Source organism: Asterias amurensis, chromosome 2, assembly GCF_032118995.1.
Source record: "Asterias amurensis chromosome 2, ASM3211899v1".
NCBI lineage: Eukaryota > Metazoa > Echinodermata > Asteroidea > Forcipulatida > Asteriidae > Asterias > Asterias amurensis.
Genome location: NC_092649.1, coordinates 15140689 through 15157243, shown reverse-complemented (window position 1 = coordinate 15157243; position 16555 = coordinate 15140689). Strand labels below are relative to the sequence as shown.

Here is a 16555-nt window from a genome sequence, read left to right as displayed (position 1 = left end):
TTAAAAGGCGTAATAAAGTAAGAAACTCTGTAAAACTTATCCGTTTCTGATGTGCTTGAGCTCTGTATGTACATGTACATGTACGACGTCCGTGTGTTGTATTGTTATGACTGAGACGCCTATTTTCCGACAGTTTCCGGCTCCGTTCGTGCGCATGGGCGTAGTCTTGGTGCAACACACTCTCGTTTTCCTTTCACACACAGCACGGCCAACTTACTGACATCGCATCGCCCATAACAAGAAACATCTTGCACCAAGACTAGCGCAGAGTATCCGCTCACAACCGGTTATAAACACTGGTCATTATCAAAGGTTTAAACACCCCCATGTGACACGCTCTCCACCAATAGGAATAGCGAAACTGTCTGAGGTATTTATGAATGTATATTCAGAATGGTCTAGCGGTCACAAACACTCGCCATTGTACCTTGTAGGATGTGGTGATGTTTCCACAGGTCTCATGTTGTAAAAAAAAAGAAGAAAGCCTGTTGCAAAGAAGTAGCTCTGGAGGCTCTCTGATTCATTAGGATGGATTGGGTCTCAAACACACAGGCAATTCTGTTGCAGTCTTCACTAAGTGGTAACTTTATATCAGTTGTTCTTGAGCCAGAGGAGAGGATTCATCTGCTTAAAGGCACTGGACAGTATTCGTAATTTCTCAAAATAACTGTGAGCATAAAAACTTATTTGGTAATGAGCAAAGGAGAGCTGTTGATAAGATAAAACATTGTGAGAAACAGTTCTCCTTGAAGTAACAGTTTTTGAGAAAGAAGTAATTTTTCACTGTAGGCCTTATAGTGGAGTTGAATGGTCTCAAATTCTGAAAGTGTTTTTTTCTTCCATTATTCTCTCGCAACTTGGACGACCAATTGAGTTCAAATTTTCACAGGTTTGTTATTTTAAACATTTGAGATACACCAAGTGAGAAGACTGGTCTTTGACAACTACCAAAGGTGTCCATGTGCCTTTAAACATTGATGAGAGAAGTTTGTTTCTATTGGATTCCCATGATAGGCAGGTGATGTTGTTAGCTCTGCGATTGCGTGGCTCGTATTTCTAAATTATAAGCCTGCACTCTTGACGATCATCATTGATCTATAAGGACGCAGGCGATTTGATGTGTAGACTCTATTATAACACCCCTTGCAAGTATTCTGCCTGCTCATTGGTTTAGAGCACGTCGCATGACATGTCTTAGTTTTGCTAGACGACGGCCGTGTGATAGTGCGTCGGTTTGCCATGCGCTAGTCCGAAGACTAGCACACGGCGCCGTGCGCTAGTCCGACAGACTAGCACACGGCGTGTAGTACCCAGACGTCCGTTGCGTGTACGAGGATGATAAATTAATAGTCTGTAACCATTTCGGATTGCACGACACTACATGCAACACAGTAAGTAAAAGTGTTTGCAATCTGTATTCGCGTCGTCCGTGGATTGCAGCATTCAGGTCTGTAACTTAATAATAATAGTACAGTATTTAGAAATGTTTGGGGTGTTATAAAACAAATATTGACTGCTTTTACTCGTGCAATGGTTAAAAACTATGACTCCCTCGGTGATCCCCGGAGCGTTCTATTTTCACTCGGCTTCGCCTCGGGAAAATAGAACGCTCCGGGATTCACCTCGGGAGTCATAGTTTTAACCATAGCACTCGAAGCAGTCAATATTTGTATACTATTTGTAGTAACATAATGGACGCTTTGATAATATACGGAAGTTTTGTTACTTTATCTTGCAATTTACTTTTCAAGTATCATCAATCAGACATTGTACTCGCTCAATTATATTTACAGATAAAAAAGGGTTGAGGAAGACAACATACTAAAGGCATTAAATATAACAAATCGTCGCTGCGTTGTCAGGCATAAACCTTTGTTGGTGAATTGGCAAGGCTATTTGGCTGTGGACTATCAAGTGCAGGGGACTTTTTAATACGTATGTACTTTTGAAAAAATACTAAGATGTAAATGAACTGAACTCTAGTTCAAAGGCATGGCCATTCTGCATTGGACAAAAAAAATATTACAACAAAAAACTAATGTGACGCAAAAACCTTTTATTTGAATTTATTTGGATGTACATTCTCAGTGATGGGAGGGTAACAATGGAACTAAATAATTAAAAGTAGAAAACAAGATAGAAAGACTACACACAATTATCAAAAGATAACTTTAAAAACCCAATAACTGATAGTCTTATTTTCATTTTGATCCTTACAAAAAAAAGTTGCAAAAACACAAAGGCAAAAAAGAAATAGAAATACAAAAACCAAACAGACCCAGAGAGACTAAAAAGGATGGATGTAAAAATCTATTAAAAACCAAATTAGATTTTTAAATCTTGCTCTTTTTTTTAGGGGGGGGGGACACAAACATAGCCTAACCTTTCAACTGTAGCGAGTCTTTCTCGAGGCCTTTGAGAAAGACTCTGCTAGGGTCAAAACTTAAGGCCAATATACTTACTTTTTACATTCTACCATAGGTCCTTTTGGTTGTGAAGCAGTTGGCAACAGCTATTTTCATTTTCTTTTGCTTTTTATTTAGCAATGGAAAGCTGTTGATAGTATAAAACATAGTAAGATACGTTGTTTGGTGGCACTAAGTGAGAATACTGGTCTTTGACAATTATCAATAGTGTCCATACCTTTAATTCAATTGGTTGGAAATAGAGCGAGAACGAGGCAGGTGATGTGTTAATTTGATGCCTTGATGATGGTGTGATGGGACGTTCTTGGCTGAATGAGGACATCAGGGGGAGCCTCTAGAGGCAGTCTACCGAGACCTACAATCGTTGATTGATTACCAAGATTGGACGATAGAGATTTTTAAAATTTGTTATGAGCAGGATTCAGTATCTACGCAATACGTGTCTAACATAACTGCAATGGGTAGCTTAAAGGATAGCTTAAACTTTTTCAAAATGTCCATAGATTTACATTAAACTAACAGGGTTTGAAGATAATGACAGTGGAAAGCTTCCCTTCAAATAATCCTTGCTGAGGTGCTGTAGTTTTTGAGAAATGTAATGAAAATACGTTTGTAAATGATTAAAATAATTTTTGTCTCATGAGACGAAAATTATTTTCATGACATTGTTTTACTCATTACCCAAAAACTACAGCACCTCAGCACGTAATATTTTCAGGGAAGCTTTCTACTATCATTATCTTTAAACTGTGTAAGTTTAGTGTAAATTTGTGGACATTGTGTTTTTTTTCCTACAAAAGTTACACAGACCCTTTAAAGCCTGGTTCCTACTTCTTGCAAATGCAAATGCTATGTGAATTCTGATGCAACAGGGCTGTTTTCGCAAAGAATGTTTTGCAGGAGTTTAGCACAAGTCATCTGTTGGGAATTATTTGTTGCGAACTTGTGACGTCAAAATTTGTATCACATTCGCATTCGTATTCGCAGGAGGTATGAACCAGGCTCAACTCTATCCAGGAGGGCGCAAAATAAGAAAGGATTAATTTCACATTATGGTCTTTTCATAGATATGTCTTTAAAGGGTCTGGGTACTTTTTGCAGGACACAAGGCACAATTTCCAAAAATTTACAATAAACTTACATGGTTTGAAGATAATGATGGTAGAAAGCTTCCCTTCAAATATCACTTACTGAGGTGCTGTTGTTTTTGAGAAATGAGTAAAACAAGTCACAAAAATAATTTTTCAACTCGGGAGACAAAAATTATTTTTGCATGTATAAACGTATTTCCGTGACATTGTTTTAATAATTTTTCAAAAACTACAGCACCTCAGCAAATAATATTTTAAGGGGAAGCCTTCTAATATCGTTATCTTCAAACTGTGTGAGTTTAATGTAAATCTGTGGACATTGTGTTTTGTGTTACAAAAAGTACCCCAACCCTGTAGCTTTGAACTTTCCTAAAAGTCATTCAGCTTCAATTAAAAAAGTTCAGTTCAGCAGTTCAATTTAGTTCAGTTTATTTTAAGCTGATTTAAAGAGTTTGCCATAGAGTGTTCATAATATTACAGTTGAGGTAGCTTCATTGTCCAGAACAAGAGGAGAGTACTTCTCCTTTTCATTCCTTTTACAATTACTGTTTGACAATGTTGGCTGCACAAAGGAATACATAATATCTGTAATCCTTGAGGTTTAAAGCCCAGTTCATAGATATGTACTTCCTGCGAATGTGAATGCCAAGCAAATTGAGGTGAATTGGACGTCACAATTGTGTTTTCGCAATGTTTCGCAAAAGTTGAGTATAGCTCAACTGCTGCGAATTATTCGTTGCGAATTTGTGACGTCAACATTCGTATCGCATGCGCATTCGCAGGAAGTATGAAGTATAACATGCTATCGTTATTGCTCATTCATTATCATTTATTTTAGCGGTCACATTTAGCGGGGAAAATTTGTCTTCATCCTGCAGTGTGCAAAAAATATTAATAATAAAAATAATAGAATAATAATAATAAAGATACATACAAGATCAATACTTATTGTTAATTGGTTCGAATGTGTTTGACATAATTTCATCGATTCTCATAATTTCATCGGTTGACACAGAAAAATAAGACTTTTAAAAAATTTCCTCATGTAACAAAATAAGATGTGTTCTTTGGGCCACACATGATTACAACGCAAATGAAAAGTGTTATTACCTCCGTCCCTACTTAGTATTGACAATTGGGATATGAAGCATATTGCAAAATTGTATCAATAATGAGAAACTAACTACACTCCGCTCTACTTCAATTTAGATACCATGCAGGCCTGACCTTTAACGATATTTGGACCCTGTATATCCCTAGGGTAAAATATCTAGCAATAGCAACCAACAGATGATCGTGAATTTTACAGGCAGATGTTAATGATGAAGCAAGCCTGAAGTTTCATCTGTGAATGGGCAAGGCCATTTTTGTTTTGCGAAGGGCACTTCCATTGGGAGAACTTTAAGTCTATGGAACCATTTTGAAGGGACACCAAGGCCATCATGACCAGGGCAACGGAGGCAATTGCCTCAGTAGATTTAACAAATTATAACAAATCTGCAAAGAAAACCTGAATATAAATGGTAAAGGTTGTGGGTTTGAATCCCACCGGATTAACATGCCTGTGGAACTTTTTCATAGGACTCAGGAAAGTACTTGAGTGTACAGTGCTATACACACATCGGTGTATGGATATTTTTTATTTCTTAAAGCAAATTATAAAGAGAAAGGAATGATGAATTACTAGAGCAAAGAAAATCATACAGTGTGGAGTGTTGACAGACTGGCCACTGGATGTTTTTAAATGAAGCAGGGTAAAACCTGCTGTACAAATATACACCAAAGAAGGGCAGATATAGGTTATCTAGATTGCTTGTTTACCTGCCCAAAAAGAATGGAGCACTCTTCCAAATCACATCGAGGACTGTTTATATTTTCAAGAAATTGCTCCAATAGTATCTTCTTCAACAAATGTACTGCAAATCGTTTCATGGAACTGTCTTGGGTGCCTTTGAACAACTTGTGTAGACTTAGGCGCTTAAAAACATTCTTCTGTTTAATTGATCGATTTTTAGGAGACGTTTGCCTTTTGGCAATAGTAGTTTTTTAAAATACTTTCATGCACTCCTGGGCACCCCACTGTTGTTTTACTTTGTTTTCTTAAATATTTCTTAATGTATGTACATTATTTTAAAAACTAAGTCAGCATTTGTTTTCTTTCTTTCTTGTTGTTTTGCAGGAGATGATTGAGTATATCTTCCTAATCATCTTCACATTAGAAGCCATCTTGAAGATCATTGCCTATGGCTTCCTTTTTCATTCAGGAGCCTATCTCAGAAATGCCTGGAACTTCCTTGACTTTATTATTGTACTTATAGGGTAAGTAAGTTTAGATGATCTTCCCATCAAGGGAACTCGGCAAACTCCTACCAGGGGATAAAAACACCAAGCTGGCAACAGCCAATCTCTCTCAAACAGAGGTGGTTTAGCGTCTATGAGTATGAATTGCACAAATCAAAAAATTGTGATTCAGTAGCTAGGCAACAATTCTTATTCTAGTCATTGTGAAACCAGTGGTTATATAGCTGGGGGATTTGAACCCACAACCTCTTGTGATTGCAAGTCCTGCAGTCTAACCACTGGACCACGGTGACAAGTCCGAAGGTCTACCCAATTTAGGGATATCAATTATTACATTGGGGATATTTGACCTATATTGGGAGATAAGGGTCCCCTAAATTCCTTTTTTTTTTTTAGAGTTGTAAATATTGATGCTTTGTGATCATCTGAATAATTGCTATTGTTATTATTATTTTGTTTGCCAAAACATTAGAAATAAAAACATGATACAAAGTAAGAAATGTCATACATCAAGGACAGTCAAGGTGAAAGATTAATAGTATAACAAAAATACCAGTCAAAGAATCTAGATACTATAGAGGTACAGTATAAATTAATGAGATGGGGAAAGGGAATGAGAAATGTATAGAAGGGGAGTGGATTCGGGAAGAGGGGAGCGGGAGGGAGTTCAACAAGTAAAGACATATCAATCTAAGATGAACCAGGATGAACCAAAATGAAAACACTTTGACTCAAAAGCCTGTTCATCCACTATCAAAGTTTTCCTTCTATCTGCCTTTTACTGTTACAAACGTCATAAAATATTTTCTATGAGAAAGCTTACATTTTTCCTTCGTCTTTCTTTCAGAATTATGAGCACCATTCTTTCAGCTGATGCACTAAGTGGGGGCCATGGTACGTCACTAGATGTGAAAGCACTACGCGCCTTCAGAGTCTTACGACCACTTCGTCTTGTCTCAGGGGTTCCAAGTAAGTTTGAGCCGAAAACCTTGCCCTAATATTTTCAGATGACCGAAGGGAGGGAAGGCTTTGGAGTAAGCCTCCCCAATCCATCCCCTTAATCTTTGTGCACACCCGTGGGAGCAGTTTCTGTGTTTATGCTCTAAGATGGCTCGAACAGAGCAAGACATGTAAACCAGGTCTCACTGATTGGATTGAGCTTAAAGTGTCATCTTTCATCTCGTTGGATGATCCCCGGTTTGCAAGTCTTTGCCCTGTTGTTTGCCCAGTTCTCTGTCCAGCAGGCTCAAAGTTCTGGATCACCATTCTGATCAAAGCCCATCCATGGTTTGTTAGGCGCACGGTCCATTTAGGGCCGGTTCGGCAACCATCACACGATTGTCAAACGATTACAGTAGCAAACGATTCAGCAGCAGTTGTGAGACGATTGGGGGATAGGTTCTTCAAATGCTTTAGTGCGCTGAGCTTGTCTGGTCGTCCGGAGTCCGAACAAAGGGGCTATAATCGAATTACTGTCCATTGTGTTGGGATTATAGCTTTGACTGTTCGGTTGTGGACTATGAATATGAATTTAACCGCGCGCCTAAAATAAAGAAAGACATCACCGTGTCTTGTGTTTATATCTAATGTTGCTTCATATAAAAAGGGATGATTTTCATGTCAGTCTTAACCGTTAGTGTACAACAGCAGTAACAACATGGAAGACCTATCGTCAGCATTCAATTCAACCCAACTTTTGAACGACACCAAGCTTGAACCTGCCTTCGTTCAGCTTGGTGTAAATATATTCCGGATAAGTTGCTTTACACTTATTCTATTACTTGGTGTTCCCGGTAACTCTCTCATCCTCCGCGTGTACTGGACCAAGACTCTGAAGACAAGCACCCACGTTTTCATCATGACATTGGCCTGGGCCGATCTTGCTGTCTGCCTCATCAAAATAGTCAACATTCCATACCGAGTTTTACTCATGATGGGACACGAAATACCCGTTGTTATACGGCTTTTTGGAGCATTTGATGCGACTGCCATTGGTACCTCCATTATGATAACGGCAGTGATTGCAGTAGATCGCTACGACTGCGTCTGCCGTCCACATCGGCGGTTCTTCACTCACAGATGGGGTAAGATAGCAGCCTGGGCATCGTTCTTGTTCTCGGTTCTTATAAATAGTCCAGAGTATGTTGAATTGTTCTCGAATAGTCCTATCTTGCCCATAATAAGAACGGCATGTCATGCTATAATCTGTGCAACTTCGCTCGTGATGGTCGCGTGTTCTACAGCTTAGTTTACAAATCAATCAGGCAACATGTGAAAGTTGGGGCCAGTTCGTTCCGAACCCGTCGCAATGACTGTTCGACAATCTTCCCTGCTAATGTTGTAGTTCAGGGATCTAGCTCAATCAAAGATGGATCACAACCAAGCACTTCTAAAGTTCGGAAGGAAGCTTTGGTTGCATCTGTACCAACTCAAGCTGCTAGACTCTATGGAAAAACCGTTCAAGATCAAAACTTCTGCAAAAATTCAACATCGGCAAAGCAAGCTTTTGCAACGGATCTACATACACCAACTTCACTGGACACCGGGTCAGGGTTGGAAGCAAACGGTCAAAGAACACGCCCCGAACAGCCTTCCAACGTTAGTCAACTTCAGCGTAAGACAACGAAGATGCTCTTTTTGGCAAGTGTGATCTTCTCCATTACATGGCTGCCATATTGGATCTTTATCATTGTAAGTTTTGCCGTACAGGGTGGCCTGAACATCGATCCTATACTCTTGCAAGTAGTGAATGAAACATTTATCATGTTGTACATTAACCACGTGGTGAACCCATTCATCTATGGAGTTGCAAACAGACGGTTCAGGAAAGACTGCAGAGAAGTGATTCGAAAATTCAAACTCTGTTAACATCTGATTTCCTTATGAACTGTAATTTCATCTTCAATGTATGCAAACACAAAATGACGTTTAGCGATTCACAGAAATAACATATTTCTTCGGAAGTTGTTTGTACGACTCATTTTTGATATCAAAATGGTGGTTTCACGTCAACTTCCAAGGGAACCACTGCCACTGTGAAAGAGAAACACTACCAAGAGAAAGAGAAACACTACCAAGTGAAAGAGAAATACGTCTACGTGAAACAGAACCACACCAACGTGAAAGAGAAACATTACCAAGAGAAAGTGAAACACTACCACGTGAAAGAGAATCACGTCTACGTGAAACAGAACCACACCAACGTGACACAGAACCACACCAACGTGAAAGAGAAACACTACCAAGTGAAAGAAAAACACTACCAAGTGAAAGAGAAATACGTCCACTAGAAACAGAACCACACCCAAGTGAAAGAAAAACACTACCAAATGAAAGAGAAACACTGCCAAGTGAAAGAGAAATACGTCCACGTGAAACAGAACCACACCCAAATGAAAGAGAAACACTACCAAGTGAAAGAGAAACGCCACCAAATGAAAGAGAAACACGTCCATGCCCTCGAAAGAGAACCACTGCCACTGTGAAAGAGAAACGCAACACGGTGGCATGGTTCCCATACTAAACAGAGGCGTTTGCTTAAATTATTTGTCTCAAACTTCTTACTTCAAGCATGACTGTGTCCTGACTCTTGTGCTTGATCACTATGCACCGTTTTAAATGTAGCCAATCACCAAACACCGTAGCCAAAGCCGGAGCCTTTGCTCAGTAAACAGTAATCGCTGTTAGTCGTGGGGCTTTTTTTCAAGAACCTTGGCTTAGGCTTTGTATCTGGCTCCGAGCTACGTTTGATGTTGTAAACACAGTACCTAATGTATACTGCGCCACAATTGATGACGAAACACAAACCGAAAAAGAAACTCGTCAAATTCTGCACAAACAATACATGCAAGTACATGTACGTATACTGTATATGATACACCTGTAAACTGCATGCACGCAGACGCCGAAAGTAAGCTTTCCATATCTGTGTTTTGATTGGTCCGAGGTGACGTTTTTCAGCTGCACTAACATCACCTCAGACCAATCAAGTCACAGCTATGTAATGATGTTGTCACTGCACGTTTATCCAATCATAACATGTACAAGCGGGATGCCGCGCTTCGCGCGGCACCCCGCTAGATGAGGAGGATTCTAGTATACAAATGTTGTAAAAGGTAATGTGGGGGCAAGGGAGGTATTCTTACAGGTAATAATCATTTCGTAGGATTGGATTAGAAATTGTATTTATAATCGGTATGGAAATTTGTCATTAATGTTGTATTTTGATAAAAATTAATTGTTGAGCATGCACAACTTAGTTGTGAAACGTCGCGACGCGTCCCCTCCCCTCCTCACCTTCTCTCTTGCGTTCTCCAACTCAAGGAATTGGTGTTCGTTTCTGGAATTGAGCTTTAATATTGGGGATGGGTATACTTGGCAATGATGGTACTTGGCATGATATGTAGGGTATTTCGTAATATTTTAGTGTTGATCGAGCGGGCCAACGCATTATCCGTAATGTGGATTATGTTTCGCCTCATTTACGCATAGTTTTAATTCAATCGGCTTTTGTCGTTGTGTCAATTTTATCCACTGCACTGAGTATTTCCCAGCTTAGATGACTGTAAGGGTAATAATGCTTAGTCGACTAAAAATATAGCATTTGAGTGGTCTAAGTCTGGTCTCCCCCCTCAACAATAATCACCGCTGCTAATAGCACAGGAGAAATCTGACTAAAAAGGCTTGTATGAAAGTGGTACCCTCTTTTAAAACAAACTCGTAATCACAGCCACTAATAGCCGCGGAGTTTATCTGACTGAAAAGGAAGCTTCGAAGAAGTTCTGGTATACAGCAGATAAAAAAAAAATGCGCCAGTTGGTATGGACTTTAACGACAAAGTCAATTTCTGCAAATTGTATTGAAAATAAATATATTTAATGATTGGTTGCTATAATATGTTGAATGATTTTTGCTTTGTTTCCAATGACGTGTACACGATTTTAGAGTCTAAGGCCCCATTCATCGTGATTTATTGAGCGTACGTCCAACGACGCATACAAAGTTGTCTGAGCACCAAATAAAGCGAGTTTTCGGAACATGATGGGCAACATCTAATCTACTGTTTTTACCACCACTTTTGGGAGTAACAGAGCGTCGGCCTCATTAATTTTTAGTTTATTGCATATCAATTAATTCTCTTGTAAACTTTCTGGTCAAAATCCGCCGGGGCGCGCGCCCCGCGTGACGAAGTCCCCTGATAAAACATCCAATTTTATAATTATGTTATCATAATTATCTGTGGAACCCTATACAAACTAAAATAATAGAAACGGTAATTTTATTGGTCTTTAATAACTACTCCATACATTCTCTCACTTAATTCACTTTCAGAAAACATTTGCCTAGTTATTTTGAGGGTTTGTATGCCAGCTACCCCTACATCCTCTCACTTAATTCACTTTCAGAAAACATTTGCCTTGTTGTTTTAAGGGTTTATAGGCCAGTTTCGTTAATTTTGTATGGAGAAATTCGTGAAAAGTACCTGATTCAGCTGCACATGAGAGCTCTTTCGATAACAAAACCCGACGGCCGATTGCTTAATACAAAAAGGATTTGGCAAAATCTACGTCCTGAGTCCTGACCAAACTGCGTTCTAACAATTTTGTTGCTTTAGAACTTTGAATGGAATGTTCGTTTACAGCTTCAAAACAGCCGTTGATGTTTCACAAAGTTCGTAACCATGAAAGCATACTATTCTTAAACGGTAATTTCATGTACTCTTTTGTAGGTTTAACTGGAAAAACCTATACAATGTATATGAAAAGAATCAGTATAATGTATTTACTTTCTTTTTGAAAATGTTTCAACTTTCTTTTTGAAAATGTTTCAACTTTTGCGTGTATACGTTCTATGTGTGGGGGATGACATATGGACTCTACCACTAATGGTGCAGAGTTAAATGGAACAAATAAAGTTTCACAACAACGGGTTGCTGTTTGATGCGTTTAAAAATGCTGGAAAGTTGGGTAGGCCTACATGAGTGACTTAATTGTAATAAACACATATGTAACAGATGCATGTATTAAAGTCTAATGTTTTTTATTTAACACGCGAAATTAAACCCCCCTGTACAAAATGGTATATACACAATGCCATTTACCCCTCTGCGAAACATCAATGAGTCACTATGGAATGTTAATGGAAGTCTGAGGTTTCCACCCACTTCAAACCTAAAGAGGTGGCTCTGTGTGCAGCCTACAGCTTCCCCCCCCCCCCTTAGACCAACAGGTGGCCCATATCAAAACCAGACAACCACAGAGGTGACTCTGTGCGCAACCTACGGCTTCCCCCTTCGACCAACAGGTGGCCCATATCACAACCACACATGTAAGGAGATATCGCTCGTGACTCCAGCCAATCAGACAACTCGTAAGAGGGAGTTCGGTTCAGGGTTTTGTAGACTTGCAACCCGACGTCTGTAACGATACAACCGTGTTGGATTCCACAAGGATGCCATGCCACTGGACCTTCTAATTTTCAATCCAAGATGGCGCGGGTTACGCTTTTAATAGTATAGATATTCAATGAAATCACTGGTTCTCAAAACTGCTTTATCTTTGCGAATAAAGCAGGATACCAGTCTAAGGATGTCCCAGATTGCGGGTATTTATTTACACACTTGTTTGAGTGAGTAGTGAATTGTGATTTTTTTTTGCTATAGTGGTAAAATGTAACAGATAGACTAGTCCAGATTTTACCTCGTGTTGATGTACTGCGATACTGGACTCGTACACACCCAATTACTTGTGTGTTATCCCCCCCCCCCTATTTTCCCGCAGTTTAAGCCCAATCCAGTTTAGGCTACATTTTTTTAGACTGTAGGAGAACAAGTCCTTCGGATGGGACGTAAAGCCATTGGTCCCATGTGTTGGGTAACGCATGTAAAAGAACCCAGTGCACTTATCGAAAAGAGAACGGGTTCACCCCAGTGTTCCTGGCTGTGGCTGCTGTATGCGCCACAGCAACTTGAATTCATCTCTGCAATAACCTATCTTTCTATAAGTTTGTATATACTCGGCGCCTTGAATACCTTGTTTGGTAGATACGTGCCCTATACATTGTAAGAAACCAATACTATTAAGATTGGTGTTTTACAACATACAAAGAGATGTGATGTATCTTAACAAGTGGCCCTAGATATACCACTTATGAGATCTTCAACATTTTGCTCTTTATTATGTCATCCCATGCAGGTTTACAGGTGGTCCTTAATTCCATAGTCCGTGCCATGGTGCCACTTCTTCACATAGCCCTTCTTGTTATATTTGTCATTCTCATCTATGCTGTCATTGGTCTGGAGTTGTTTATAGGAAAGCTACATAGTACGTGTTGGGTTGACATCGACGGCGGACGTAAGTTCAAACTCACACTTATATTGTCTTCACACCTTAATTTTTTTAATCTGGGTTTGAACAAAGAAAACTCTTTGGATTTGAAACTTAGCATGGAGGAAATACGATAAAGTAAGGTTTGCGGTAACAACATGTAATGATAATGTCTAAATGAGTTTGGGTGGTCCTGAAGAGGGAGGTGTTTTAACCAGAAGTTTCAACCACCGGTCTTTTCTGAACAACCTCAACTCATTTAGTGATCAAATGCAAGCATTTTGACGCAATCCTATTTCAAATTAATCTTGTTTTTACACAGTCACCCTAAACTGCATACATTTAAACATTATCAAGAAGAATGACAGGGGACCAGTTGCTCTGGACTTCCTTCCTTTTTTGTGGGCAACCATACTTGAGCAGGCGCGTAGTGGATCGGCCACTAGCCTATGTGCTAGATTATGGCACATTTTAATGAGCCAATAGACCATATGGAATAACCTCTTTGTTGCTATGAAAATGGCCACAATGTAGGACAGGCTGTATGCACTTCTAAACGGGTACATCAATGAAGCACCCAGCATGCAGCGTTCCCAGTTTGATTTACATGGCACGCACATGCACACATCCACGCGCGTCTCAGAGACGCCATGTTGTGGGTCATATTCGATGTGGTCTATTCCAGGAGTGCGTTTTGGCAAACCCCAACCAAAAACTGTTTCGGTTGTTGGTCGATGGTTCTGCTGTTCAGACTGAACGATAACCGAGTTGTGAGCTCAGTTACCGTTTTGTTTATGATGTCAGAAACAGTTTCTGGTTGGGGTCGCCAAAACGCACTCCAGGGGTTATGGGGAATAGAGCATGCTGGGAAAAAATGGCACGTCAAGATCAATCAACCCCTGGGAGCAAGGTTGGAGATGGCCAAGTTGCCAAACTGCATCCTAATTATTGATTGTATGGCAAGACATTCCTCCAGACTCCACCTGCTCTGGGCTAGAGCCTTTCTCCCCACAATATACAGACTCAATACTCTGTTCCAGAATGCCAGTTATGTAGCGTTTATAAAAATGGCTTTGAATGCTGATGGTTTGACCTATGGTCACTTTTGTTCGGTGTCTGTTTTGCGGGGGATTTGTGAGATACTGAGCAGATAAATAAATAAAAACTATGAAAATAATTGGTATCCGAACAAATTAATTGAATCGAAAATTGATTTGATTGATTAGTTTTTCCCCTGATTTTAGTTTTCTGGGCAATCCTCAATCTTCTCTTTTCATGATTTACTGTGTAGATTATTTTTTATTTTACTGTTGTAGGGAAGTATATTTCGGTATTCGAGAGACCTACTTGGTTTAAAAATGTTACTGTCCTTATGTAAAAAGGTATTTTTAAACTAGTAAAACAACCCGCCAGTCAGTTAAGGCCCGGTCCCACTGCAGCGATAACGAGAACGATAACGATCACGACGCAAAGAGAATGCGATCTATTGGTTGAATTGCTCCATGCAGAATACGCACACGCTCATTCAACCAATAGTTATCGTTCTCATTATCGCTGCAGTGTGACTCGGCCTTTACACTCATCCAGTGATCCATAAAACTATTTCCGTAATTTTCTTCTTTCTTGTTTTGAACGTAGGAGAGTTTGCCCAAGAGTCTCCCAACCCATGTGGCAAGCGGGGATTTAATTGTAGTGAGTTAGGGCGAGGAGCTTACTGCGACGAGTATTGGGAAGGTCCCAACGCCGGCATTACTAACTTTGATAATATAGGCCTTGCTATGTTGACTGTGTTCCAGTGTATTACAATGGAAGGATGGACAGATGTACTTTATGATGTAAGTATGCGATGTACTTCGTTGAGTTAATACAAGGATGTGATTTATCCAGTCAGACTTTTGTCTGATTTCAGACTTTTTAAAAGTCAACCTGGTTATAGAAAGTGCTCTTTGATCTACTTCTCTAGCACTGAGGATACTGTTCCCAGAAACTACTTGGAATCTAGAACTCCAAAGGGGGATCAAAAGCTTGAAATGCCATCATTTCAATGTATCCCCTAAGATTGGAATCCCAGTTTTAGACTTTTTTGTCGGCAGTGACTCTCATCCCTGGTTAATAATAATATTAATTAGTACCTATGTGACCATTGAGATATTGTTAGTCACTGTATTAAATGTAATATGCTCAGGGAAATTGGCTTTGAAGTTCTGTCTTGGACCTGTATTTATTCTGTCCAGGCTCTGTGGCTCTTTTGTATTAACATTTACGACTCTAAATCTGGGTAACTTAAACTTCCTGAGGCAAGTGAAATGCAAAGTTCACTAGCCCAGTTCACTACTTTAAAAAAAAAGCTGAAGGCCTGGGCCCAATTTCATAGAGCCGCTTAAGCACAGAAAGTAGCTAAGCGTAACAAAATTATGCTTACGAGAATAAGGTTACCAGCCAAAATACCTTGACACAAGTACAATTTGTGACTGATATCCTGCTCATTTCTGCTTAGCAGAAATGTGTCAAGCAGTGTGCGCAAGCAGCTCTATGAATATCGGCCCTGGAGAGAAACCTCTTTTTAGTCAAAAACACTCAAAAAAGAGAGAAGTTTATGAGTTGGTAAAAAAAAAATCACACAACAGATGTTTTAATGATGTTATCGATTCATCACTCACTGGAGGCAAAGATAGGAAAGCTATTTTTTTCTGTCGGCTGGCATGCGTGTGATGCGTGTGAGATTTGGTTTCCTTAGGCATAGAGAAGTTCAAGAGTGTACTAGCCTACCCTAGTATAGGAGCTACCTTTCCAACACTGCACAGGGAATAAGTGTGCTTAATTATGTGCCCCTTTGATTAAATATATATTCTTCCCACTCAAAATCAGATGAATTTTAGCCTGAAAAATATGTTGAACCATGTATGAGCAAGTAGATCAGTCCACTTGGTCAAACTAATTTGTCCGACTAGTTCACAAGGATACATCGTGCCTGTCTTTAGGATAGGGGTGCAGTAACAGTTAAAGGCAGTGGACACTATTGGTAATTACTCAAAATAATTATTGGCATAAAACCTCACTTGGTGACGAGTAATGGGGAGCGGTTGATGGGATAAAACATTGTGAGAAACGGCTCCCGGCCATAGTTTTAGAGAAAGATGTAATTTTCCACGAATTCGATTTCGAGACCTCAGATTTAGAACTTGAGGTCTCGAAATCAACCATCTAAATGCACACAACTTCGTGTGACAAGGGTGTTTTTTCTTTCATTATTATCTTGCAAGTGCAACGACCGATTGAGCTCTTATTTTCACAGGTTTGTTATTTTATGGATATGTTGAGATACACAAATTGTGAAGGCTAGTCTTTGACAATTACCAATAGTTTCCACTGCCTTTAAACTCTTAATGATTCTTAACCCTTAGCTTGCTAC

At 39.5% G+C, this 16555-nt stretch overlaps 2 protein-coding genes across 5 annotated transcripts in view; both read left to right on the top strand.

The window, feature by feature from the left end:
- The window catches only part of LOC139934028 (voltage-dependent L-type calcium channel subunit alpha-1D-like), a 205497-nt gene that overhangs the window by 102639 nt on the left and 86303 nt on the right, over positions 1 to 16555 (top strand). For all 4 annotated transcript variants that reach the window (XM_071928304.1, XM_071928302.1, XM_071928300.1 and 1 more), the window contains exons 4-7: positions 5697 to 5836; positions 6666 to 6787; positions 13012 to 13170; positions 14782 to 14978. In XM_071928304.1, coding sequence (XP_071784405.1) covers positions 5697 to 5836; positions 6666 to 6787; positions 13012 to 13170; positions 14782 to 14978 — 618 coding nt within the window. The remainder of the gene's footprint in view (positions 1 to 5696; positions 5837 to 6665; positions 6788 to 13011; positions 13171 to 14781; positions 14979 to 16555) is intronic.
- Positions 7476 to 8686, top strand: LOC139934076 (neuromedin-U receptor 2-like). The gene is made up of 2 exons (XM_071928369.1): positions 7476 to 7902; positions 8163 to 8686. The coding sequence occupies exons 1-2, from the start codon at positions 7476 to 7478 to the stop codon at positions 8684 to 8686; spliced, it is 951 nt and encodes a 316-aa protein (XP_071784470.1).